The 26,625-nt window shown below is 44.5% G+C and overlaps 1 protein-coding gene across 1 annotated transcript in view; it reads left to right on the forward strand.

The window, feature by feature from the left end:
• Positions 1 to 26,625, forward strand: part of DEF6 (DEF6 guanine nucleotide exchange factor) — an 86,404-nt gene that overhangs the window by 29,329 nt on the left and 30,450 nt on the right. The window contains exons 3-7 of the mRNA XM_053457864.1: positions 5,875 to 6,051; positions 12,872 to 13,090; positions 13,620 to 13,766; positions 24,393 to 24,501; positions 26,208 to 26,506. Of these exons, the coding sequence (XP_053313839.1) occupies positions 5,875 to 6,051; positions 12,872 to 13,090; positions 13,620 to 13,766; positions 24,393 to 24,501; positions 26,208 to 26,506 (951 nt within the window). The remainder of the gene's footprint in view (positions 1 to 5,874; positions 6,052 to 12,871; positions 13,091 to 13,619; positions 13,767 to 24,392; positions 24,502 to 26,207; positions 26,507 to 26,625) is intronic.

A 26,625-nucleotide genomic window follows, 5' to 3' on the forward strand; every position in this document is an offset into this window, starting at 1 on the left:
TAATTTCTGAGACTAACGACGGATCCGTCAACAAAAACTCGTCTAGTCTCCACTGCCTTGCGCCCCCGTGCCAATCCGTGAGCTGAAGTACACACTCAACCGCGCCATGGTCCGACCAGATGATAGGGTGGATCCGCGCAGCATGAAGGGAGCGAACCATGTGTTGACCAATAAATATGTACTCTATCCTCGAGTAAGTCCGGTGAGGATGGGAGAAAAAAGAGTAATCGAGGACTTTAGGATGGAGCAACCGCCAAGCGTCGACCAACGCCACTGTCCTGGCAAAGTCCTTAAGGCGACCAGAGTTTGGTAGAGCATGAGAAAGAGGAGAGGCACTCTTCCTATCCAGATAGCCATCCCAGAGCGTGTTAAAGTCCCCACCAACGATGAGATTGTGTTTGCGGTATGGCAACAGGAGATCCATGATGTGCGAATAGAAATCAGCAGCCGCCGTAGAGGGGGCATAAACATTCAGGATTGCTGTAGGTTTATTTTGAAGGAGCCCCAGGAGCAGGATGTATCTGCCCCACTTGTCCCTGTGTACAGACTGCAGGTGAAATCCTAGGGAAGAGCGAAAAAACACACTGACCCCATTTTTCTTTTGACTTGGATGCACGGCGTGGAAGTGTGACCCGTAGGACTTGTCCCAGTAGGCAGGTAAGTGAGTACTGCGCAGGGGAGTTTCCTGAAGGAGCAAGATGCCCCCGTGTAGTTTACGGTAGTAACGCATCGCAGCTCTACGTTTCTGGGGCAAGTTCAGGCCTTTGACGTTGTGAGATATAATTTTAAGGGCACTAGCCATGGCATCTGACATAGTGGCACAGCAGGGTAAGTCTGCAGGTGAGTGGAGAGATCAAGGCCAATCGCAACCTAGAAGAAAAGAAGAGGAGAAGAGGAGAAGAGAAAGGGAGAAAGAACAGAGAGAAGAGAGGGAAGGAGGGGAAAGGGGAGAACAACACAAATATGCATGTACAATGCACAACCAACATAACGGCATAGCACATAAACACTGGTCTCCTGAAAAGGTGCCATATGAAGCACATATAACCAGTAAAGCACTGCTCTGACTTAGCAGGTGGTGTAGTGTGTAAGGCATAAGTGTACGTCAGGCAGAGCGTGGACCAACTCAGGTCAAGGGGGGTGCAAGGAAAGGAACCTCAAAATGGAACCTCCAGCCCTTCATTGATTAGAATCACCTGACATGGATGAGTAGCTAAGGCCCGAGACTATATGGCCCGTATCTAGAGAGCTATAGGGGAAATAAGCCAAACGCCCGATAACTTTGCCAAGTTTAATAGCCAACTAGGCTGTAGTGTGTGCATAAAATTAAATCATAAATCAAAATAACAGAACGAGCGTGATAGTGTACCGATAAAGTGAAAACACAAGATAAACGACGCAAAAAAAGAAAAATACGCGATACAGATATAACGAAGAGCCGAACTTAGCTGTGTCAAGTCCCACAGAACCGCTGCGGTGGGAGCAGCACTGCACAAAGTCAGAGCCGTGAACGGTGACCTGCCCATCCGGGCACACCGAAGCTGTAGATCCCCATCAGGGAGGTACCGCTGCTGTAATGGAGGTGTCTCAATGCGACCCAGGACGCCACCTGGGCAGGACCAATCAGACAGCCACGGGTTGCCGAAGCAAAAGATGGAGTCCCGGAAAACGAATCACGAGCGGGAAAGCAAAACGGCCGAAAAACAAAAATTATAAAAGCAATAAAACCACAGCTAGTCATCCGTCGACCTGTCCATGGGAACGGTATCTTGATCGCGCCTCCTCGGTGTCGATGGAATCTCGAACCATTCCCCCGCTGGTAGGGATCCTGGGTCCTGGCGGCTTCTTTTCCGGTTCACAGGCAAGGGCAGCAGATCCAGATAATGCAGGAGCTCGGCAGCCTCCGACATGTCTTTGATCGTGTAGCTTTTGTCACCTGCGGCCACTTGAAGGGCGAAGGGGAACCGCCAACGGTAGGTGATACTCTGGGCCCGCAGGTGATCCGTGAGGGGTTTGAGGGCCTTTCACCGCAGCAATGTCCGCGGAGACAAATCCGCAAATATGTGGATCTCCAAGTTGTCGAGTGATAGCTTGGTGGCTCTGGCCGCTCTCATGACCTCTTCCTTGACCGCATAATCCCGGAGCTTCACAATGATGTCACGAGGCTTGTCGGAGGGTCTAGGCCTAGGCCTCAAAGCTCTATGAGCCCGGTCTATGATGACCTCGTCGGTAGGCTTGTTCGGTAGGAGTTGTTGGAGGATAATGCCCAACACAACCTCGGCATCTTGGTAGGCCTCAGGAACGCCACGTATCCTGAAATTAGCTCTTCGCGACCTGTTCTCCAGGTCCTCATGGGCCTCCTGCAAATCTTGAACCTCGTGGCGCAGCACGGCTATGTCAGCCTCCATTGACTTCTTGTCACGCTGCATAGCAGACTGGGCCCTCTCCAGTTGATCCATACGCGTGCCTATGTCATTGATGTCTTTCTTCAAATCTCGGATTTCGTCCCTGATGTGAGCCATCAGGTCACGCTTAACAGACAGGACGAGGTCCTTGAGCTCATCTATGTCGCGCCTCGTGCAGGCCACAGCATCGCCATCTGGATCCTGACTGTGGGACGCCATTGGGGAAAGCGCGGGAGCTTCGAGGTAAGTCGCCTTTTTCTGAAAAATGTCCGGCACCACTTTCTTCTTAGCGGACTTGCGGACACCTCCCGGCATTCCCATACACAATCCTGCCAAAAAAGCTGGAAAACGTCAGGTGAAACGCTGCTTTTAAGTGCTTAGAACAGGGCGGCTTGGAGGAGCAGAATCACTGCACAGCCATTTCGGAGTCCAGCCAGCCACGCCCCCTTCATCATGTTTTCTAAATTATTTATCCCTGGGACCTTATCCCAGTTTGTCATCTGCTACTAATTTCAGTCTGGGTGCTACAGCAGTTGTCAGGATCCACTCTCTGCTGCCTAAACCATGGCTGAATTATACTTCAGGCTAATACATCTGCTTCCACTAGTGGCCACCCTCCTCCCTCTGGAGTGATCAGAACCTGATTATCAGGGACAGCTGCGCCTCATGAACTGAGTGAAGCCCTGCCTTTAAAAGACCTGCCCTGTCCTTCAGTCAGGGCCTTGGCATTGAAGTTGTAGGACTGCCTTGCTCTGAGCTGCTGCTGCTGCTGCTGCTGCTGCTGCTGCTTGTGCTTGTGCTTGTGCTTGTGCTTGTGCTTGTGCTTGTGCCTGAGCCCGTTCCTGCCTGAGCCTGAGCCCGTTCCCGATCCAGTACCCGAGCATAAGTCCGTACCCGTACATGAACCTGTACACGTGCCTGGCCCGGTAGTACTCTGTTCCCGTCCGCCCTGCCAGAGGGCCTCCGTTCCCAACCGCCCTGCCAGAGGGCCTCCGTTCCCAACCGCCCTGCCAGAGGGCCTCAGTTCCCGACCGCCCTGCCAGTGGGCCTCCGTTCCCGTCCGCCCTGCCAGTGGGCCTCCGTTCCCGTCCGCCCTGCCAGTGGGCCTCCGTTCCCGTCCGCCCTGCCAGTGGGCCTCCGTTCCCGTCCGCCCTGCCAGTGGGCCTCCGTTCCCGTCCGCCCTGCCAGTGGGCCTCCGTTCCCATCTGTGCCTGGACCTGTACCTAAACCTGCCTGTGGGCTTACCTGCCAGTGGGCCCGCACCCGAGCCTGTGCCTGAACCTGCCTGTGGGCTTACCTGCCAGTGGGCCCGCACCCGAGCCTGTACCTGCACCCGAGCCTGTACCTGTACCTGCACCCGATCCTGTACATGCCTCAGCTCCCGTCTCTCTGCCTCAGCTCCCGAGTCTGTACCTGCCTCAGCTCCCGTCTCTCTGCCTCAGCTCCCGAGCCTGTACCTGCCTCAGCTCCCGTCTCTGCCTTTCCAGTCCTGCTACTCTGTCTTTACCTATCTCTCTGTCACCATGCATAAGGGGGTACAGACAGAGTTCCCCGTATCCCCTGCACATGGACTCCTACCCGACCTGCTCGCCGGGTCCTGACAGCAGTAGAGGCGTTGAACGAAATGAGAAAGAAGTCTTGTTTTCCAACAAAAGTGGGGTCTGTTTAAAAATGAGGTTCCAGGTTTAAAATCTCAACTCCCAGAATGTAATTATACATTATAATGAGCCGTCCCCAGGTAGCTGCTTCTGCAGTAAGGGCTGAGCTTCCCTATATTGTGAAGCTAAAATGGAGCTAAATTTTACAATGTATTGCCTATGCATTATGAAATGCCATATTTGAATACATGATGCAGTATTTAACTTTAGGATATCTGAACTTTAAGCTGTAGAAATATAATTTAATATTTTTGTAATTTAATATACAGTACACTCCTCAAGTTTGTAAATATTTTATTATATCTTTTCATGTGACAACACTGAAGAAATTACACTCTGCTACAATGTAAAGTAGTGAGTGTACAGCCTGTATAAATGTACTGTCCTCAAAATAACTCCGCACAGCCATTGTCTAAACCTTGGCAACAAAAGTGAGTACACCCCTAAGTGGTAATGTCCAAATTGGGCCAGAAGTGTCAATATTTTTTGTGGCTACCATTATTTTCCAGCAGTGCCTTAACCCTCTTGGGCATGGAGTGCACCAGAGCTTCACAGGTTGCCACTGAAATCCTCTTCCACTCCTGCATGATGACATCACGGAGCTGGTGGATGTTAGAGATCTTCTGCTCCCCCACCTTCCGTTTCAGGATGCCCCGCAGATGCACAATGAGACATGCTTGGCCAGTCACCTTTACCCACAGCTTCTTTAGCAAGGCAGTGGTCGTCTTGGAGGTGTGTTTGGGGTAGTTATCATGTTGGAATACTGCCCTGTGGCCCAGTCTCCGAAGGGAGGGGATCATGCTCTGCTTCAGTATGTCACAGTACATGTTGGCATTCATTGTTCCCTCAATGAACTGTAGCCCCCTAGTGCCGTCAGCCCATGCAGGCCGTGATCATGACACTCCCACCACCATGCTTGACTGTAGGCAAGACACACTTGTCTTTGTACTCCTCGCCTGGTTGCTGCCACACACGCTTGACATCATCTGAATCAAATATGTTTATCTCAGTCTCATTGGACCACAGGACATGGTTCCAGCAATCCATGTCGTTAGTCTTCAGCAAACTGTTTGCGGTCTTTCTTGTGCATTATCTTTAGAAGAGGCTTCCTTCTGGGATGACAGCTATGCAGACCAATTTGATGCAGTGTGCAGCCTATGGTCTGAGCACTGACAGGCTGACCCCCGACTCCTTCAACCTCTGCAGCAATGCTGGCAGCACTCATATGCCTATTTCCCAAAGACATCCTCTGGATAGGATGCTGAGCATGTGCACTCAATTTCTTTGGTCGCCAATGGCAAGGCCTGTTCTGAGTGGAACTTGTCCTGTGAAACCACTGTATGGTCTTGCCTACTGAGCTGCAGCTCAGTTTCAGGGTCTTGGCAATCTTCTTATAGCCCAGGCCATCTTTATGTAGACCAACAATTCTTTTTTTCAGATCCTCAGAGAGATGAACTTCCAGTGACCAGTATGAGAGATTGTGAGAGCGATAACACCAAATTTAACACACCTGCTCCCCATTCACACCTGAGACCTTGTAACACTAACGAGTCACATGACTCCGGGTAGGGAAAATGGCTAATTGGGCCCAATTTGGACATTTTTCCACTTAGGGGTGTACTCACATTTGTTGCCAAGGTTTAGACATTAATGGCTGTGTTATTTTTAGTATGATTCTTATATTCAAAACATATAACAATACATTCTTTATATATACATTCTAAGAGCCTACTCGGCATCCACCATCTTTCCTCTTATCCCAGCACTTAATTTCTGATTGCTAACATCATCCATAATTACCTTACCAACAGGTAGTAGAAGGTTCCTTTGTGAAGGAGAATTTCCATGAGCTGTGTTGGACTCTAACAGCCAAGAAGAATTATCATCCAAAAGGAACGGTGCTGCCGAACAAAGATGCTTTCCGTCTTTGGTGTCTTTTCAATTACTTATCTGAAGATATATACCCACTTATCATGGTCCCTGATGAGGTAATGCATGCATACCTATAGGATATTTTCTGTTATGTTTAACCTGTTACAATTTTTTTAGGATAACTTAACTCTGAAGAGTTTCTTATTGCCCCCCAAAATTCAGGAGAATATTTGGTAGCAATTGTCGTGGCCTTGGTTGTAGACAGAGATTTGAGTGACCATCGTCTTTGTATTCTGACCAGGGCTGTCTAGGCCTAGGACACTCTAACTAGAAGGGAGGCAGGTGGTGGCACCAACATCTATCTACTATAAAGTAATATAAGATAATATATTAAGTATACATTGCAAAAAGGTTTTTTTTCTATTATAGTATAGTTTTTTTAAAATCTATTTTCCCTCATAATTATTATCTTTTTTGTATTTCTATGGTTTCAAAAGAAAGGCCTACTTCTCCTGGACAACATGAAGTATAATTTGTGTAGTTTCAACCCTTTAATGGACATTCAAATCTGTCTTTGTAATGCAATATGTGTGTGTCATTGAAGGGTAAACTCAGACACACATTCACACACACACGCAAAGGATTTTAATGTAGCTGCATCGCTTTAAACACTTCACAGATGCAATTGCAGCACTAAAGAGGTTAAACCTATGCAGGTTCATTCAAATAATTTGTGTTGTGTGCTCTGCAGCGCTTCCCACCACCTGCCTCTCTGTGGGGAGATTTGACTTAGGCTTGGTTTCCACTTGGTTTTTTTTTTGCTAAAAACGCCCATAAAAAACACCAATAGCGCCACCTGGCGTTTTTTTAGTGAAAAAACGCTGCAGCCAGATGTTAGCTGTTCTTCAATAGGAAATCGCACAATGCCATATCCACTTGGCGTTTTTTTGTTTGGCGTTTTTTCAGTCCTCTTTGGCGTTTTTTTGCTTTTTTGGGCTCTGTGGCAGTTTTTCAAAATCGCAGCATGTTGACACTCTGGCATTTTTTGCAAGGAAATCTTGGCGTTTTTCTCCAATAGAAGTCTATGGGAGAGAAAAAACGCCATGAAAAAGCCATGTGGGTTTTTTGCTTTGGCATTTTTTATGGCGTTTTTTTCCACAGTTACAATGCAGAGGATGGACCCAGTATCTGTGTGTCCTACGAGAAATGGGCTGGAAACAAACAGTTTCACACAAAACAAAGTTCATATTGAATTGTACACCATTGGGAACAAACATACCTTTACAAACAAACATACCCAACTGGATCCTGCGTGCCAAAAGCAACAGCAAACAATTTGCACCATCATTTGGGGCCAATCTTCCTAGAGGAGCAGACATTCGGAATAAAGCATGCCTTACAAACCACAGAAAAGAGACAAAAGGGTCCGCCGGGCCGTGTTTAAGTAGAACTCTACCAAGTAAATGACATCAGGAGGGGGCAGATACTTGCCATTTATCCCAATCCCTTTTTAGCTGGGTGAAACTTCTAACTTGTAAAGGCTGGAAAAACTGCCTAAGGTCAAAAAAAGCAATTTCCACAGAAAGGCTAAAACGCCAGAAAAAACTCCAGAAAAAACGCCAAAACGCAGGTAAATGCAGTGGCAGTTTTCTTGGTGTTTTTCCTGGCGTTTTTCATCAAGAAAAAAACGCAGGACAAAAACCCAAGTGGAAACCTAGCCTAAAGGAAAAGAAAGAAGGAGAGAAATAATTGGATATTCCGTGTGTATGCTCCTGTTGAAAGGGTATCCCTATACATATTATTTAACTTGTTTCACAGATATAATTTATTTGTTTTTGAGTGCGCAGACACGTGTTTGTTTATTTTATTGTGATTAGGTTTGGGACATTTGGGGAGTTTGTTCCTGTGTTTTGCAGCACTATTTCACCAGTAAGTGTTATATATATTGGGTATAGAATATTGCGCTTCACCTTACTGTGATTTTGGATCAAAAATGAACTGAGGCTACATATCTGCAGGTACGTGGAAAATAACAGAAAAAAGGAAAGATATATTTCATGTTGCTTCTGAACAACCTGAAAATCTTGGGGATTGCTGTAATTCCTAAACCATAGACTCAATTTGGAAGTAAATACTTTCAAACAAATGCTGGAAGTGTGCACCTCAATCACATCTTAATTGTTTTATTTCAAATCCTTTGTGGTCAATTCACATAATCTCCAGGTTATACAGGAAATTGTAGATCCTGATTTCTCAGCCTCTCCAGAGGCTTTACTTTTACACCACACTATATCCTCACCAGCCACATATAAGAAGTCCTTGAAGATACATCTGATACAAGCCACCAAAACTATCACTTCTAGATTCTGGAAGTCCCCGAGATTGCCTCCTTTAGATGCTTGGCTGGCAAAGGTTAATTTTATTGCACATACGGAAGACCTGGTTGCTACCGCCAAAGGTCGAGAATACAGTAATGGCCTTAAATGGCTTCCTTGGTCCTTATTCATCTCCTCCAAACGCCTTTTAGACATATGTTTTTCACACAATTGAGGTGTCCCACTCACCGCGCCATCCTAAATACATTTCACCTTAACATTTTATATATGTTAAACCATTTTATATATATTTTTTTTTCGCGATAAGGTCCTAAAATGATTTAATGTAGGGTATTACTCACACCCTTCTTTGGTATGTTATACAATTATACATGGCACACAATTTGGGCATAACTTATGTTTTTTCCCCCTTTTTTACATTTCTTTATGTTTCCCCTGGTTCCGTCTGGGAACTGTTGTTCCCTGTTATATCGCCAAGTCTCTTCGCTGTTTACATGCTATTTACACACGGCTGTTGGTCCCTAGGGTTTACTTCCCTTGACTCTGGCCTGTCGTCCTGTACAAGGCACTCTGTACTTATCATTTTCTTTTCTTTCCTGCTCACCCATCTTGTAATGCCGCGGGATGTAGTATATAATGTATAGTGTATCCATTATTGCTTTGTATATCTATATGCACATAGAATACACTGTCACACAAACGTCTGTGTGCGTATTTCAATAAACAACGATTTGACTCAATTCACATAATCTCCTACATTTTGGCAGAGCCGTAGCTAGCTCCTTTTGTGCCCAAGGCAAGAATGGAAAATTGTGCCCCCCAGCTATTTTTTTCACAGAAGTTATTTTATTTACACGCATTTACACATACACACTGCCTTTACACACATATCTGCCCATTAACACGCATATACCGCCCTTACACACGACTGCCTATAAATACCCATATAGACATACACTGCCCTTATACACATCTACCCAAAAACACACATATACACATACCTGCCCAATTAACACGCATATATACATACAATGCCCTTAAACACATACCAGCTTCCAAACATACAAATACCTACACTTCTCTTACACACAAACTGTGCATACACACTGCCTATAAACACACGTATGCACATACACTGCCCTTACACAAGCCTGTCCAGACACACATGTATACACATACACTGTCCTTACACTCCCCTGCCTTTACACACAAACACATACAGACACACACTGGCTTACAAACACCGCCCATACATATACACTGCCCATACACATACACTGCCCATACACACACTAGGGTAGTGATGTCCGGATCATGAACGAATCGTTCATTTGATCCGATTCTTTTTAGTGATCCGGATGAATCGGTTCAGTAGACTGAACGATTCATTTGTAGCGGTTCAGTAGACTGAACGATTCATTTGTAGCGGTTCAGTCTGTGAATCATGCAGCTGTAACCTGATCCTAGAGCTGTGAGTCATCTGCAGAGCACTCAGACACAGACTCTGGGGTCAGGTTACAGCTCATTAATTCACAGAGGAACGATGACTCATAGAGTCAGAGAGTCGTTCGAAGATTCGAATGATCTGAAGAGTCGAATGATTCGAATCTTACAAAGGTTCGAATCATTCAGAGAATATTACCGATACCATACTTTTATAAATAAATACATTAATAATGTTCACACTGCCCCCAGGACTTAGATTCCCCTGAGTTTGCCCCCCTTTACCTACAACTGCACCTACAGTTAACTTTATTAAATTAATTAAATTAATACTCAGTCATCAGCATAAAATTAACCCTTATACCCCATCAACCATAACTGCCCCTGAAATTAACCGTAAAGATCCCATTAACCATAACGGCCCCTGAAATTAACCCTAAAGACCCCATTAACCATAACGGCCCCTGAAATTAACCCTAAATACTCCATTAACCATAACTGCCCCTAAATGAATTGCATGTACTCCAGATAAATTACCTAATAAATTGGTATGGTTGATGGGGTCTTTAGTGTTAATTTAGGGGCAGTTATGGTTAATGGGGTGTTTAGGGTTAATTTAGGGGCAGTTAGGCTTAATGGGGTGTTTATGGTTAATTTGGGGGCAGTTATGCTTAATGGGGTGTTAAGGGTTAATTTTAGGGGCAGTCATGGTTGATGGGGTGTTAAGGGTTAATTTTAGGGGCAGTCATGGTTGATGGGGTGTTTAGGGTTAATTTAATGGTGAGGGTTAATTTAATTAATTTAATAAAGTTAGCTTAAGGTGCAGTTGCAGGTAAAGGGGAATGTAAATCCAGGGGGCAGTGATTATTAATGTATTTGTTTATAACAATATAGTGATATTATCTGACTGATTCGAATCCCAATGAAGGCAGAGAGTCGTTCAAAGATCCGGATCTTACAGTGATCCGGATCTTACAGTGATCCGGATCACTGTAAGATTCGGATCCCTGTAAGATCCGAATCTTTGAAGGACTCTCTGCCTTCATTGACATCACTGGAGTAGGCAGGATTCATTGAGTAATGAAAGGGGCGGGGCCAATCGTTAGTGTGCCTGCACGGAGTTACTGGAAAACAGTAACTCCTGTGAGTCACACTGAGTGATCCGAAGATTTGGATCATGAATCGGATCATTTCAGTGAACGAGTCGAAATGATCCGATTCACTTTAATGATCCGAACTTCCCATCACTACACTAGGGTGAGATTGCACACACAGGTATATATATATATACATATACTGACAGTTAGTTTTCATTATTTAATATTAGATCCTGCTGCCGTATGTATATTAATGCTGTCTATATATACTAATATTAGCCCATGCTGACAATATATACTAATATTAGCCCCTGCTGACAATATATAAATATTAGACCCTGCTGACAATTGTATATTGAAATAATTGGACCCTATGCAAGCATTTCTTTGGGCTCCACTCCACACTCCCTAGCATGAAATAATTCCCTCCACTTCGGCACCATATGTCCCCATGTGTCCCCTTATTCACTAAGCCATACCTCTCTTTTACTTAATCCCTGTAGTTCAGGTATAGATCAAATAAACACATAAAACAGCACTTGCATGTATAAATCAACCGAATAAGACATACAAACCCCATATTTGCAAGTATACATAAATAATGTATGAAAACATTGCCAGTACAGATCAACACATGAACACACAAACCCAGCTTTCTATGTATAGATCAATTGAAATCACACCTATAAGCTGTACTTTCTTTCATCAACTTACCTTAATTAATAACCTCTGCTGTGTATGGTCTATATGGTTTGCCCTCTAATATCTCAACTGCTTAACACCAATAGTTGTATAAGTCTTTATGCCTCTGCTATTGAGCCAATTGCAAGTTCCATTCATAACCCAGTTACTTGTTTCTTTATTTCCCTTAAGCTCTGTTAAAATTTGTTTGCTTCCAGATGAGGTCCTTTTATCTATCACCCTTCCCTGCATGAGTCCTTAGGCAGATATACTGCCATATCTTACCACATTTCCATTGCCTGTAAATCTTAGGCCTTGAGCATTGGTCTATCCCATGCTGATATTCTTTACCTCAAGCCTTTATGCCATTATAATTGGAGATCAGAGTTCCTAATGTACCTGAGAATCAGATTGTCAAAGACTATGATTAATCTTATCTTTAAACTGAAATAGAGAGATTCGTCTACTTGTGCCATATTTGACATTTCATGGTTGATGATCCTCCCCAGCTATTATATTTACATGGGTTCAACTCTCTCCCTAAATGACTCACTTTAAAATTCCAAAAGGCTGTTAACTCTTTCATTCGTCCTTTTATTCTTGCTTTCAGCAAGACGGATGTATAGGTTTAATGTTCTATTTTATTTTGTCTCCTATCATTCTGTAGTATGCTATGCTTTGCATATCTTAATTTATAAATTGCAATAAACAACTATAGTTTCAATAAAATTGTATATTGCTGTTCATGCCTAATAAAATAGCTTATACTGTAATTGTTAAATTCTTTTACTCATCATTTAAAGGATGAGAGTATATTTAAAAGAAGAAATAGTACCACAAGAGAACATATTCTTAAATAAGAGGGGCAAAATGTCCTAAGATTATTTATTTAAAGGCATTTTTTAAAGGCAGTGCCCCTTTTATGATGAGAAATGTTATCATATGACCTATCACCAAATGCCATATGACCATATGCCCCATGACTAAATGCCCTAAGACCAAATGCTTTATGACCATGTGCTCTATGACCATATACTCTATGACTAAATGTCCTATGTCTTTTGACCTTATGCCCTATGTCTAAATGCCCTATGACCAATTGGGCTTATAACCGAATGAACTTATGATTGACTCTTATGATTATGAGCAAAAGTCCTTGTGATCATATGCCTATGGCCATATTTCCTATGACCAAATATATTTTGACCATTAGTCTTAATACCGAAAAGAGTATATATGAGCAAAACCAACTTCTATGCTAAACGAGAATGAATTGGGTCCCAAAATAAATGTTATCTTCTATTTCTGATGAACATGGGAATGTAATACTACAGGATAAATAACTGTTTTTGAATGACATGTTCTTAAACTATTTCTAGGTGAAGTATCTTCTGCAGAAGCTGCTGTCTATAGCCCGGTTGGAATTTGGGGAAGTGGAGTTAGGGGATATCTTATCATCTGTGTCCTCAGGAGTCTCAGTTTGGCAGTTTCTGGAACTTGTAACTTCCCCCAAGATTCTGAAGGGGATTAGTGGAGAAACTCTAAGCATGGCTATCCAGGACTTGTATGATGAGGTCATTCAAGATGTGCTGAAACAGGTAAAATGCACCTTGCATATGGCATTCAAAACCTGTGAGATGCAAACAATGACCCATATGGCCAGTTTTTATACCATTATGAATATTCATCATTATCATGTTGTCATCTAGGTTTAAAAAAAAATATTTGGTTCACAGTTACATAATGAAAAAATGCATGTTTGCATTGCATCAAATAGAAACAGCATTTAGACCAATCACAGTGGGTCTTCCTCAGGATATAAAAGCACAAGTAGACTACTTTTGGTTTATGCCTCACAGCATGTGTTTCTAAGAGTGGTATAGGAAAAATGAAAATTACCTTAGTATCTATGTAGATATTGTAGTTTTGCTCCATGTATAAAGTTCATTTAGGTAAAATAATCCCAATAAATGCCACTGAAACAATTCTTAACCGGATTTTAAAACCGAAACAGCTGTGCAGGTATGTTCCCTTTTACTAAACCTCTGCTGTCAAACAAAAAATGTTTAAGTATTTAAGCTTACTTATTTAGCTATTATTCCAGTGTAACTGGATTTTGTTTTATAGGGATATCTCCTAAAGAAAGCCAATTTAAGAAGGACGTGGACTGAACGTTGGTTTGTACTGAAGCCAAGTTTTTTGTGCTATTATGCAAGCGAGGAATGTAAAGAAATTAAGGGAAGCATTGCCATAGAGAAGGACTGTGGAGTAGAGGTTAGTAGACTTGGGCACCAGGGGGCTCTTCGTGTTAGTCTTCGTGCTCGTCTTCGGGGGGAAAAAAATCTTCGTATTCCGCGAATATTCGCCCGTTCCTGTCGTCTCTTCGGGCGAATATTTGCGGACATTCTTCGTGCTCGTTTAATCTTAGTTTCCCTCCCGGTTGCCTAGCAGGGGTTAATACGGGGTTAACAACACATCGGAGCAGCAGCAACTGCCGTGAAGGTACGTGTGTGCAACTCTATTGGTCGTTTCGGCAGGGGGCTGGTCTGGCATCAACGAGTGAATTGCAGAACGCACTTCATTCGTTGATGGCAGGCCAGCCCCCTGCCGAAACGACCAATAGAGTTGCACACACGTACTGAGGTGTACTGTACACAAAATGACCTAGAGACAAATGCTCCAAGGAACTTGGCCTCCATTTTTATCATACACAGTCACACATCCATAGATGTTTAAAAAAGAATAGGGATTATTTTACGTTTTTAAATTGATTTTGGACCACTTGTAATACATGCCTAACATTTGCTACCCATTTACAATGGCATACTTTGCAACAACCCAACTTTTACTGGACAGGACTGGAAAAAAGCAGGACTGTCCACCAAAATCTTGGGTGTGTTGGCAGGTATGGGGATGGAAAAATGAACTAAAAAAAATAGCTTAGGGTTAATGTACGGTTATGTTTAAGATTAGTAGCAGTGCACTGGTTTGGTTAAAGATGTATTATGTCTAAATAATTTAATTTTAATGGGTTTTTTAAAAAAAATTAGGGGTTTATTTAAATGTATTTTAAAGTTAGATTTATTATTTAGTACTTTATTATATTTATTTAATGTTTATACTAGTGCTACCTACCGAGCTATAACTACCTACGTGTATTTGCATACCTAGTTTAGCTAAATTAGATGGGACAGGACTGGAAAAAAGCAGGCCTGTCCCTGAAAAAGTTGGGTCTGTTGGCAGGTATGTTGATGGAAAAATGTTATAGTATAAAGTGTGAGTTATAGCGTTAATGCTAGTGAGCGTAGAAGTGACGGCCAGGACAAATAACAAGAGGAAAGGTCCTTGTGATTTGTGCATTGTACGTGTATGTGTTGTGTGTTATGTGTGATGTCACTGTGTTATATGTGTTATGTGTGTTATGTCACTGTGTTATTTGTGTTATTGTGTGTGTTATGTTTGGTTGGTTGTGCATCAGAAGGAAAATAATGAAATGGAAAAGGAAATGGAAAAGGCGAATGAATGGGCAATTGGCGACCCACTCACCTGTTTCACCCCAGAGCAAAGCATCCAAACACTGTCAGTCCTAGACGTTTGGCAGCAGACTTCCAGAGCTCAGACACAAGGCCCTAGCGTAAGCTGGCCACTCCAGCGGAAGTAACAGGCGTTGCCACACCGCAAACAGACGCAGCCAGGGGGGAGAAACTGCCCTTACCATTAGGGACATTTGAGGCATGACACTAGCCAGGAAGCGAACTGGCAGAGAAGAGATGCTGGCACCACCACCACCAGCAGCATTGAAAAATGGGAAAGGCGAATGAGTGGGCAATTGGCGACCCACTCACCTGTTTCACTCCAGGGCAAAGCACCCAAACACTGTCAGTCTTAGACGTTTGGCAGCAGACTTCCAGAGCTCAGACACTAGGCCCTAGCGTAAGCTGGCCACTCCGGCGGAGGTAGCAGGCGTTGCCACACAGCAAACAGAGGCAGCCAGGGGAGAGAAACTGCCCTTACCATCAGGGACATTTGAGGCATGACACTAGCCAGGAAGCAAACTGGCATTGAAGAGACGCTGGCACCACCACCAGCAGCAGCATTGGGAAAGGCAAATGAGTGGGCAATTGGCGACCCGCTCACCTGTTTCACCCCAGGACAAAGCACCCAAACACTGTCAGTCTTAGACATTTGGCAGCAGACTTCCAGAGCTCAGACACTAGGCCCTAGCGTAAGCTGGCCACTCCGGCGGAGGTAGCAGGCGTTGCCACACCGCAGACAGAGGCAGCCAGGGGGGAGAAACTGCCCTTACCATTAGGGACATTTGAGGCATGACACTAGCCAGGAAGCGAACTGGCATTGAAGAGACGCTGGCACCACCACCAGCAGCAGAATTGGGAAAGGCGAATGAGTGGGCAATTGACGACCCGCTCACCTGTTCCACCCCAGAGCAAAGCATCCAAACACTGTCAGTCTTAGACGTTTGGAAGCAGACTTCCAGAGCTCAGACACAAGGCCCTAGTGTAAGCTGGCTACACCGGCGGAGGTAGCAGGCGTTGCCACACCGCAAACAGATGCAGCCAGGGGGGAGAAACTGCCCTTACCATTAAAGACATTTAAGGCATGACACTAGCCAGGAAGCGAACTGGCATTGAAGAGACGCTGGCACCACCACCACCAGCAGCAGCAGAATTGGGAAAGGCGAATGAGTGGGCAATTGGCGACCCACTCACCTGTTTCACCCAGGGCAAAGCATCCAAACACTGCCAGTCTTAGACGTTTGGCAGCAGACTTCCAGAGCTCAGACACAAGGCCCTAGCGTAAGCTGGCTACACCGGCGGAGGTAACTGAACTGGCACAAAAGAGACGCTGGCACCACCACCACCAGCAGCATTGAAAAATGGAAAAGGTGAATGAGCGGGCAATTGGCGACCCACTCACCTGTTCCACCCCAGAGCAAAGCATCCAAACACTGTCAGTCCTTGGCGTTTGGGAACAGACTTACAGAACTCAGACACAAGGCCCTAGTGTAAGCTGGCTACACCGGCGGAGGTAGCAGGCGTTGCCACACCGCAAACAGTCGCAGCCAGGGGGGAGAAACTGCCCTTATCATTAGGGACATTTAAGGCATGACACTAGCCAGGAAGCGAACTGGCATTGAAGAGACGCTGGCACCACCAGCAGCAGCAGCAGTAGCAGCAGCAGCAGCTTTGGGAAAGGCAAATGAGTGGGCAATTGACGACCCGCTCACCTGTTTCACCCCAGGGCAAAGCATTTAAACACTGTCAGCCCTTGGCGTTTGGGAGCGGACTTCCAGAACTCAGACACAAGGCCCTAGCGTAAGCTGGCTACACCGGCCGAGGTAGCAGGCGTTGCCACACCGGAAGCAGAAGCAGCCAGGAGGGAGAAACTGCCCTTAACATTAGGGACATTTAAGGCATGACACTAGCCAGGAAGCAAACTGGCAGAGAAGAGACGCTGGCACCACCAGCAGCAGCAGCAGAATTGGGAAAGGCGAATGAGTGGGCAATTGACGACCCGCTCACCTGTTTCACCCCAGGGCAAAGCATCCAAAGACTGTCAGTCCTTGGCGTTTGGGAGCAGACTTACAGAACTCAGACACTAGGCCCTAGCGTAAATTGGCTACACCGGCAGAGGTAGCAGGCATTGCCACACCGCAGCAAGTGCAACCAGGGGGAGAAACTACCTTGAACATTTTGGAAATTTCAGGCATGACACTAGCCAGGAAGCGAACTGGCAGAGAAGAGACGCTGGCACCACCACCAGCAGAATTGGGAAAGGCGAATGAGTGGGCAATTGACGACCCGCTCACCTGTTTCACCCCAGGGCAAAGCATCCAAAGACTGTCAGTCCTTGGCGTTTGGGAGCAGACTTACAGAACTCAGACACTAGGCCCTAGCGTAAATTGGCTACACCGGTAGAGGTAGCAGGCATTGCCACACCGCAGCAATTGCAACCAAGGGGAGAAACTACCCTTTCTATTAGGGACATTTGAGGCATGATTTCAGCCAGGAAGCGAACTGGCAAAAGATACTGGCACCACCACCAGCAACAGCGTTGGAAACGGAAAAAGGTCAATGAGTGGGCAATTGACCACCCGCTCACCTGTTTCACCCCAGGGCAAAGCATGAAAGTCTGTCAGTCCATGGCATTTGGGAGCGGACTTCCAGAACTCAGACACTAGGCCCTAGCGTAAATTGGCTACACCGGCGGAGGTAGCAGGCATTGCCACAACGCAGCAAGTGCAACCAGGGGGAGAAACTACCTTAAACATTAGAGAGAAAAAAAATTAACTTTCCAAGCTAAGAGCTGGGTAACCCAACTTGGGCAGATTGAATTTAAGAAAGGCAATCTGCTCCATCAGATGAGGTGCCATGCGTGAGCGCTGTGGATTCAGTATGTTTCCAGTCATAGAAAACACGCGCTCACTTTGAACAGTGGTTGGCGGACATGATAGAAGCTGCTGCGCAACCCATGAGAGTGCAGGCCACACACTCTTCTTTTCATCCCAGTAGCTAAGAGGATCAACATTAGGCGCAGAAGGAACTTCACAGAGGTAAAGTTTGACCATTTCAGCAGCACTACTCTCCTTTCTGCTGCTAGCTCTGTCAGATGGTCCAACTATACTCCCAAGTGCCTCTTCCCAAAACGCAGCTGCTCCACTCAGCTGTGTTGTACTGCTTGTGGCACTGCTGCTGATGCTGCTGCTAGGAGTAGCAGACCACATCATCTCTTCCTCCTCCTGCACCTCTCCCTCCTCGGACAGCATTCCCATTTTACGCTGCCAGTCACGCACCTTGTTGACCAATTGCTCCCGGTAGCTACTGAGAACATTAAATTTCAAAGCTAGCTTTCCCTTAATTCTTGGATCACAAAGGCACGCTAGCATCATTTCGGGACTCTCTTCCATTCGTTTGCGAAGGTGTACTTTTAGCAGATCCTTCAGCTTCCTGACTATGGCTGCTACGTCAGGATGTAGAGTGCCACCTTGAACAGCCTCACGGTTTCCAAGGAACACATCCATCTTGCTGCCTAGATGGGACAACACTGGGATTACCTGGGCCAGACTGGCAATGTTTGAGTTTAAATTTTCTGTGGCATCCCTGAATGGTTTAAGGACTGCCACTAGCTGGGCGATCACTGTCCAATCCTCCCTATTCAATGGAGAGGTAATCCCAATATTGTGCTCTGAGGCAAGATTATGGATTGCCCTCTGCTGCTCCAAAATCCTCTCGAGCATGTCTAACGTGGAGTTCCACCGTGTACTGACATCCTGACGTAGGCAGTGTACGGGAAGACCTGACCTCTCTTGCTCTTCCCTCAAAAGTTGGCTAGCCTTAACACTATGGTGAAAGTGCCCAGCGATCTTTCTGCAGCGGGACAGAACTACTGCTGCCACATTAGTTCCTTCTGACATTGCTGCCTTCACTACAAGATGGATGATGTGGGCTGCACAGCGCACACCAACAATATGACCATCTCGCAGCGCTTTCACCATATTGGCACCTCCGTCAGTTACCACAAAACCAACTTCAACATTGGTGCCCGCCTCTGCTCCCACCCAAAGGCTAAACATTTTCCTCATTGCATGCAGAATATTTTGGGAAGTCTGCTTTTCATCCATGACTTCTGCATGGAGAAGGAAAGATCAGTAGCCTGCTGCAGCAGCTTCCTTAGACACACCGGGCTGCCACCAGTGTGCTGTCAAAGAAAGAAAGGCATGCTGGCCGCTAGGTGCACTCCACAAATCTGTAGTGAAATGAACACACTGACCAGCAGCCTTGGAAAGCTCCTCTTTCACTGCTGCAACACAGGACCGATACAATGAGGGGACAATGTTCCTGCTGAAAGTGGAATGTGACGGAACTGTATATTGTGGAGCCACAGCCGCCATCAATTGTTTGAAAGGCTCTCCTTCGATCATAGAGAAGGATGCCCCTCCAACAGCAATGAACTGACCAATGAGTTGCGTTACTTTATTGGCCTGCTGTTTGGGCATTGACCTTTTGGATTGGAATGCCACAAATTGTTCCAGGGTGGGCTGGACATGCAGTGCTCCAACCTGCCTTGGTCTCTGGCTGCCAGCACTAGCTGCTGCTGCTGCTGCTGCTATTGGCTCAGAAGAAGAAGCTGTTGGGGTTTTTCCACGGCCACCAGCTATGCTGCCTGCACTACGTTTTACTTCTGCATCTTTCCCCAATAGCACAGCGTTGTGTTGAGTGCTCAGGTGATGCTTCATGCTAGCACTGGTAAAATGGCCAGACACTTTCCCTCTGCTTATTAGCTTCCCACAATGTTTCCATAGTGCCATTCTTCAACATTTTCAAAGTGCTGCCAAATTGGGGCGCGCATAGCCTTGGAGTGTGCCTTGGGTGCTGCTCCTACTGCTCGGGGTGGATGAACAGAGGCAGAACTAGTGGTGGTGGGACTGGTGGTAACAGTACTGGCCATAGTGGGACTGCTAATTGCTTTAGCTTTAGATTTGCTAGGTTTTGCTGCTGCTGCTGGTGGTGGTGGTGGTGATGGTGGTGATGGTGATGATCGTAGCGGAGAAGGTGGAGGCTCAGGAGAAAATTGTGCACTAGTGATTTGGACACTGCTCCCTGAGGAATCTGATTCCTGACAACTCATCTCCTCTACTTCCTCTCGCTCATAGTCTAGTTCTTCATTAGCCAGATCGAATGGAATTCCTGCTAGGCTGGAGCTAAGACTGATATCGTCGTGAGACTTGTGACTAGTATTAGTGCGAGCAGGAAGAACAGACTCTCCACTTGGCCTCTCAGTCTCAGGCTCCTCTGCTACCTCGCTAGGTGGAGTACCACTATGTGTAGCCCTCTCTCTAACTGTCTTTACAAAAATTTTGTAAGGACTTGGTGGCTTGCTAGAGGTACTAGGAGGACATGGCGTGGTGGTACCGGTGGGAACAGTAGGCGCAGCACTAGTGGTGGTAGAGGCGGTAGAGGTGGGGGTGGTGGTGGTGGTGGTTTTCCCTACAAAGGAATGTGATCGCTTTGGTTTGGGTCCCCTCTGAGTCTTGCTGCTAATTTGGCTCTGCTTGGTACCTTGCATGCTGCTCGTGGATGGGGAAGATGCTGCTTGGGGCAAAAGGCACTTCTTTTTACTCACTGGGCTGGTACTACTTGTGCTACCCTTTAACTATGAACGTGCTTCTGGTGCTTTAGGCTTTCCGTAAAAAACCATACAGCTTGTGGGCCTAGCCGCACTACTACTGCCTGCTTTTGGTGCCTTTCCTTTACTTGATGATCCTTCAAGCAATGCTTCCCCAAATGATAAGCGAGAGCTTGGCCTACTTGGCCGACTAGACTGACGCATCTTAGAACTGGTGGTGGTGCTAGTGGTGGTGGTGGTAGATCGAGCTTGTCCCTCCTTAGTCCCAAAAGGAGGATCCATTTCAAATTTTGTGTTGTGTGTGTAGTGTAGTGTAGTGTAGTGTTTAAAAAACTATAAAAACAAAAATAAAAAAAAAGGAAAAACTAATTAAAGACAAAAAAAATTAGAGGAAGTTCTCTTCAGTGCTACTGCTTAAAAAGTAAAACTATGCACTACTGCACTGTGCTGTTGTGTGCAATCTGCCAAAGTGCTAAAGTTATTTAAATTATTAACTCAAGATTAACTATTTATATAACTAGCAGTATTTTATTTTTAATTTGAATTTACACGGGCCTAAGAGCTTAGCCTACTACTATGCTAGCCTAAAGCTATATTTCCTTACTATAAGTCTACCTCTAGGCAGACACTCTCAAACCCACTAAGCTAAAGTGAGGTGAAATCAGATTCAGTATATGATTTATTAATATTAAGTTATATAATATTAATAGATTAGAAATAATGTACTTATATATTATGTATTATAGATAGAAGAATATAGATTATGAATTAGAATTACTTATATTATAGATTATGAACTAGAATTTATATTGTTATTATTTATAATATATTATAGATTAAGATTAAAGAAGATTATAATTATTTTAGTACTACAGCTAGTAGCTTGAAGTTTTGCTTAGTACAGTTGTTGTCGTCACACAGTCAATTTTTCTTGAAAAGAAATTAGAAATAAAATAAAATGTCACAGCAAAACAGTTAGCTTCACTGCTTGCTGAAACACACAGCACTTATGCGGCTGCACTCACTAGCCCAACAAGTTCACTTCACTGATGGACTGAGGTGAGCAAAACAAATGAAATAAAATGAAAGATTATTAATTAAGAAAAATTGACTTGGTCTCTTGCTGTTGCTAAAACAAAGCACAAACTATAGAGCTGCAGCACCAGTACAAATAAGATTAGCTGAACTATACGCTAGTAGTAATTAATTATTATTACTTTTATGTATAGCTAATTTAATTAACTATTAAGATAAGAATTATAGAATTATTGATATTACTGATTTTAGATTAGACACTAGTAGATGTCTTGAATGTCTACAGCACACTCTACACTAGTATACTACAGTATATATATATATATATATATATCACTGACATATATATATATATATATATATATTTTGTCACATACCCGGCGGTTAGACCCGCCGGGCAGCAACCGCAGCCACCGCGAGGTAGGTGGAGACCCCCCGCTTCGGTCCGGCAGCCGCAGCGAAGAAGAGGGAGACCCCCCGCTTCGGACCAGCAACAGCAGCTGCCGCGAAGAAGGGGGAGACCCCCCGCCTCTGCACGGCAGCTCCAGCCACCACGAAGAAGGGGAAGACCCCCGCCTCTACACAGCAGCCGCAGCGAAGAAGGGGGAGACCCCCCGCTTCTACACAGCAGCCGCTGCGAGGAAGACCGCCTACCTGCACCGTGCGTCCCCAGCAGCTGCAGCCGGGTCCTCTTCTGGAGTCCGGACTCGTTCTTCTAGTGGCGCCGGCAGGTACTACCTCAACTTATATTGGAAGACTACATAATCGCCAACCACAAGATGGCCGTGCAGGAAGTGACGTAACGGCACTTTGAATATTTGGCAGGAAATCTCCAATTAGTGCCTAATTTCCTGTGCCTATTTAAGAGACTTCCTAACTCTGAGACTTTGCCTTCTGATGGTCGTGCCTATCTCGGTAGTGCCTTCCCAGTACGCGTTCTTGTTGTTTCCTGTTGTTCCGGTTATTGACCTCGGCTTGTTCCACGACTACTCTGATCTCTGGTATCCTGACCTCGGCTTGCTCCTCGACTATCCTGATCTCTGGTATCCTGACCTCGGCTTGCTCCTCGACTATCCTGCTCTCCGGTATCCTGACCTCGGCTCTCTGGACCATCCTTTGCCAGTCCTACCTGACTACGGTGTCTCCTCTGTACGCTGTGCCGTGACATATATATAATATTATAATGTACTATTAAATTATAGAGTCTATTAAATTATTATTTATAAATTCTATTTAATTTATTTAGGCAGGACAGGCAGTGCCACTGAGGCACTGGGTGCACTGTCAACTCAACAGCACTTACACTACAGTTGATGACAAATTAAATAAATAAAAAAAATCAAATTATTATTATTAAATATATTAATTAAGTAGAACTGAAGTGAGGATGAAGTACACTGTGAGAAATGGCAGGCTAAGGCTTACCAGTCTCACACAGAACAGAACAATCTCTCTCTGTAACGCTTGGATGCAGCACAGCAGTGTTGCCAAAGCAGTCACAGTGAAAAATGAATGGATCTCTTCTTCGTGGTTGTGAGTCTTCGTCTTCTCCTACGTTTTGCCGGCACTGTATTCTCTTTGACGTGTCTTCGGAACGAACAAAAAAAACGGCCTCTTCGTGCTCGTTTTCATGTTCGCCCGAAGACGAATGCGCAAGTCTACAGGTTAGTATATACCCAGTGTATATGTTCCTGTACCAGTTTATTACTGTCCCTGCAGTAATAAACCAAATTTAAATTAGCAGGATGGACAAGAGATTGACAACTGCAGATGTGTATTATTGTCTATTATTAGTGACTAATGGGATGACTGGAGTTTTTATTTTGGATGCCAAATGTAGACAGGCAATGTCACAAGGCAACAAGGAATATAGACACATTAACCTGGAGTTATCAAGTTTATACATTACAGGACGCATAAAGGGTATAGATATTCTGGAAAGAGACAAAATAAGGATGACTAAAATGGTACAAGGTACCAATAGCAATCCAACAGAAAACCAAAAAGCTCCAAACATGTATAGTCTGGAAATATAAGAGTGAGGAGGGATATGATTAAAACCTTCATATTCATATAGGGATTCAAAAGAGAGGGACTAAATGTAGAGGTTCACATGGTTTTGATGTTAGAAAATATTTTTAACTAAGAGAACAATTAATACATTTAATAGATTTTCACCAGATGTGGTAGAAGCAATATGTCATAAAGACATTGTGTGAGGAGTTTGTTGTGAAAGAACTCCAGTGGGCAGCAAAGAGCCCTGACCTTAACCCAATGGGAGGATATCCACGGTAGCCATAATTACCATTTAAAACTGCTTTGTGAGGGAGAAACTACCAACATCAGAAACAATGCTAAGAGATACCCATTTGCTCTGCAACTATAATTTCTAGCCAGAACACACACATTCCTATATGTGCTAAGCAGTAAGCTAAGTTACCCAGTCAGACCTCAGAAGGTAGCTTCTTAAATGACCATCCATTTATTAGTTCATTCATTAAACCTTATGTGATAACATTTTACTTTGGTGTTCACTGTTTGTATAATTTGTTGTTCATACATAGAAACTTTTGATGGCAGATAAATTGCCCTTCTAGTCTAAGCCAGTCATTAGGGACTCAGTTACGATGCCTTGGAGAAAATTAGTGTATAGTGAGAGTGCCGGAAGCCATTTTTTAAACTCTGCTCATTTTTTTCAGTTTTTACCTTTCTGTCTTTCAGGTACTTCCTGACAGGGATGGGAGGCGCTGCATGTTTTGTGTCAAAACAACCACAAAAACCCATGAGATGAGTGCATCTGACACAAAGCTCAGACAAGAATGGGTGACAGGTATGGATGCTTATGGGAGGACATAGTGGGTCACAGAACAAGATCACATTTTAGAAAATCGGAAACCTGTGACATGAGCAGAATGTGTGGAGTAGGGAATACAGGTAATTAAACATTTGGTTGCTTGATTTATCAGAGAGTGAAAAAGTCGTCTTCTGCCTTAAAGTATGTGACCAAAGGTATGTGGAGTAAGCACTAGTCATGCCCAAAATGCATTAAGCCTTCTAGTCTCCGTGTATACTAGCACTAGCTAATCGATAAAATATACCTACCTGCATCGAACACTTGTGGTTTGCTTTCTATGTGGGAACCCCACATGCACATTCCCCACAAGTACATAGACATGCCATCTCTATAAACAAACACTGGGAGTAGAATAGGTTGTACTGAAGAGCTCAGTGACTTTAAACGTGGCACTATCAAAGGATGCCAGTGTTTGCCACAAGTCCGCTTTTGCCCTGCCTAATCTGCCACACTTAACTGTAAGTGTTCGTGTTGTGAGGTGGAAGCTTCGGAGTAACAGCTCAACCACAAACCGGTAGACTATGCACACTCAAGCAGCGGGGCTGCTAAGTGCTGAACCACATACAACAAAAAAGAAAATTTTTGTCCTCTGTAGCATCATCCACTACAGAGTTCCAAAATACCTCTAAAAATAACATCAGCACACACACTGTGCATCAGGAGCGTCATGAAATTGGTTTCCATGAGTAGCTGCACTCAAGCCACAGATCACTAGGCCAAATGCCAAGTGCCAGCTAGAGTGGTGTAAAGTACACCACTACTGCATACTGGATCAGTGGAAATCTGTTCTCTGGAGTGATGACTTACACTTCACTGCCTGGAAGTCTGATGGATGGGTTTAGGTTTGGCAGATGCAAGGAGAATGCTACCTACTGGAATACATAGTGCCTCATGCAAAGTTTGGTTGAGGGGGGATAATGGTCTGAGGCTTCTTTAAAGGTTTGGGCTAGGCCCCTTACTTATTATTATTTATTGTTTTATATAGCGCCATCAAATTCCATATCGCTGTACAATGGGTAGACAGGACAAGTAGTATGTAACATAACAATTTGACTTACAGAGACAACAGGTGAGGAGGGCCCTGCTCCAGGAAAGGGTAATGTTAATTTTTCAGGAAATATTGGATAATATCTGGCCTATGCTAAGAAGTCGACCTTTTAATGAGGCACAGCTGAACTCTGAAATGACATATTCTGATCCCGTTACTGTGAAATTTCTCTCTCCACTAAACTGCCAGGACAGTTGCAATACATGCAAAGAAAAGGCAAAAGAAGGGGACTTACAAATGAACCAATGTGTAAAAGGAATAAAAATGTTTCCTATTTCAGGTTAATGGAAAACTGGTAGCTTTTGTGTATATACATACATACATACATACATACATACATATATATATACACACACACACACAAACATATACACAGCAATATTAATATAAATAAGAGCATATGGAACAATTTTGTATCAAAATATTCAACATGGAAGAGAGGAACATACTAATCTGAGTGTTTGTCTATATTTACCTTTTTTTCTCTCAAGTATAACAAGAAACCTTTAATTGTAAGAAATAAGTACATTTTCTGATGTAGAGTTTGAAAACCCAAATACATGCAACTTAATGCTGAAAAAATATACCCATTTTGAAGACAAACATTGTTGAATGTAAATCTTTGCCCTTACAGCTATCCAAACAGCGGCCCGTCTCCAATCCTCTGGCTCCGAGAGTCTACACAGAGAGTTACAGAGCAGGCGTAGGGAACTGAGAGAGCAAAGAGAGCAGCGCAGAGCAGCACGTGAGCAGGAGATGCAAAGGTTGGCAGACCTGCAAACCGAGAAAGAGCGCCAACAGCAAGAGCTGGAACAGCTGAGACAGGCACAAAAGAGAGCAGAGGAAGCCATTTTACAACAACAGCATAGACATAGAGAACAACAAGAAGAGATGCAGAGACAGCTGGCTGGACAGCTACGAGAAGCAGAAGAGGTGACTGAGATTTGGGGAAGAGCAGTAGAGAAGAAATCCAGAGATACACAGTGGTAGATGTACACAACGACTGCATGCCCCCCAACTATCCCGATTTAGGCGGGGCAGTTCCGATTTTG

The sequence above is a fragment of the Spea bombifrons genome, chromosome 2 (genome assembly GCF_027358695.1).
Source record: "Spea bombifrons isolate aSpeBom1 chromosome 2, aSpeBom1.2.pri, whole genome shotgun sequence".
In the NCBI taxonomy this organism is placed as follows: Eukaryota; Metazoa; Chordata; class Amphibia; order Anura; family Pelobatidae; genus Spea; species Spea bombifrons.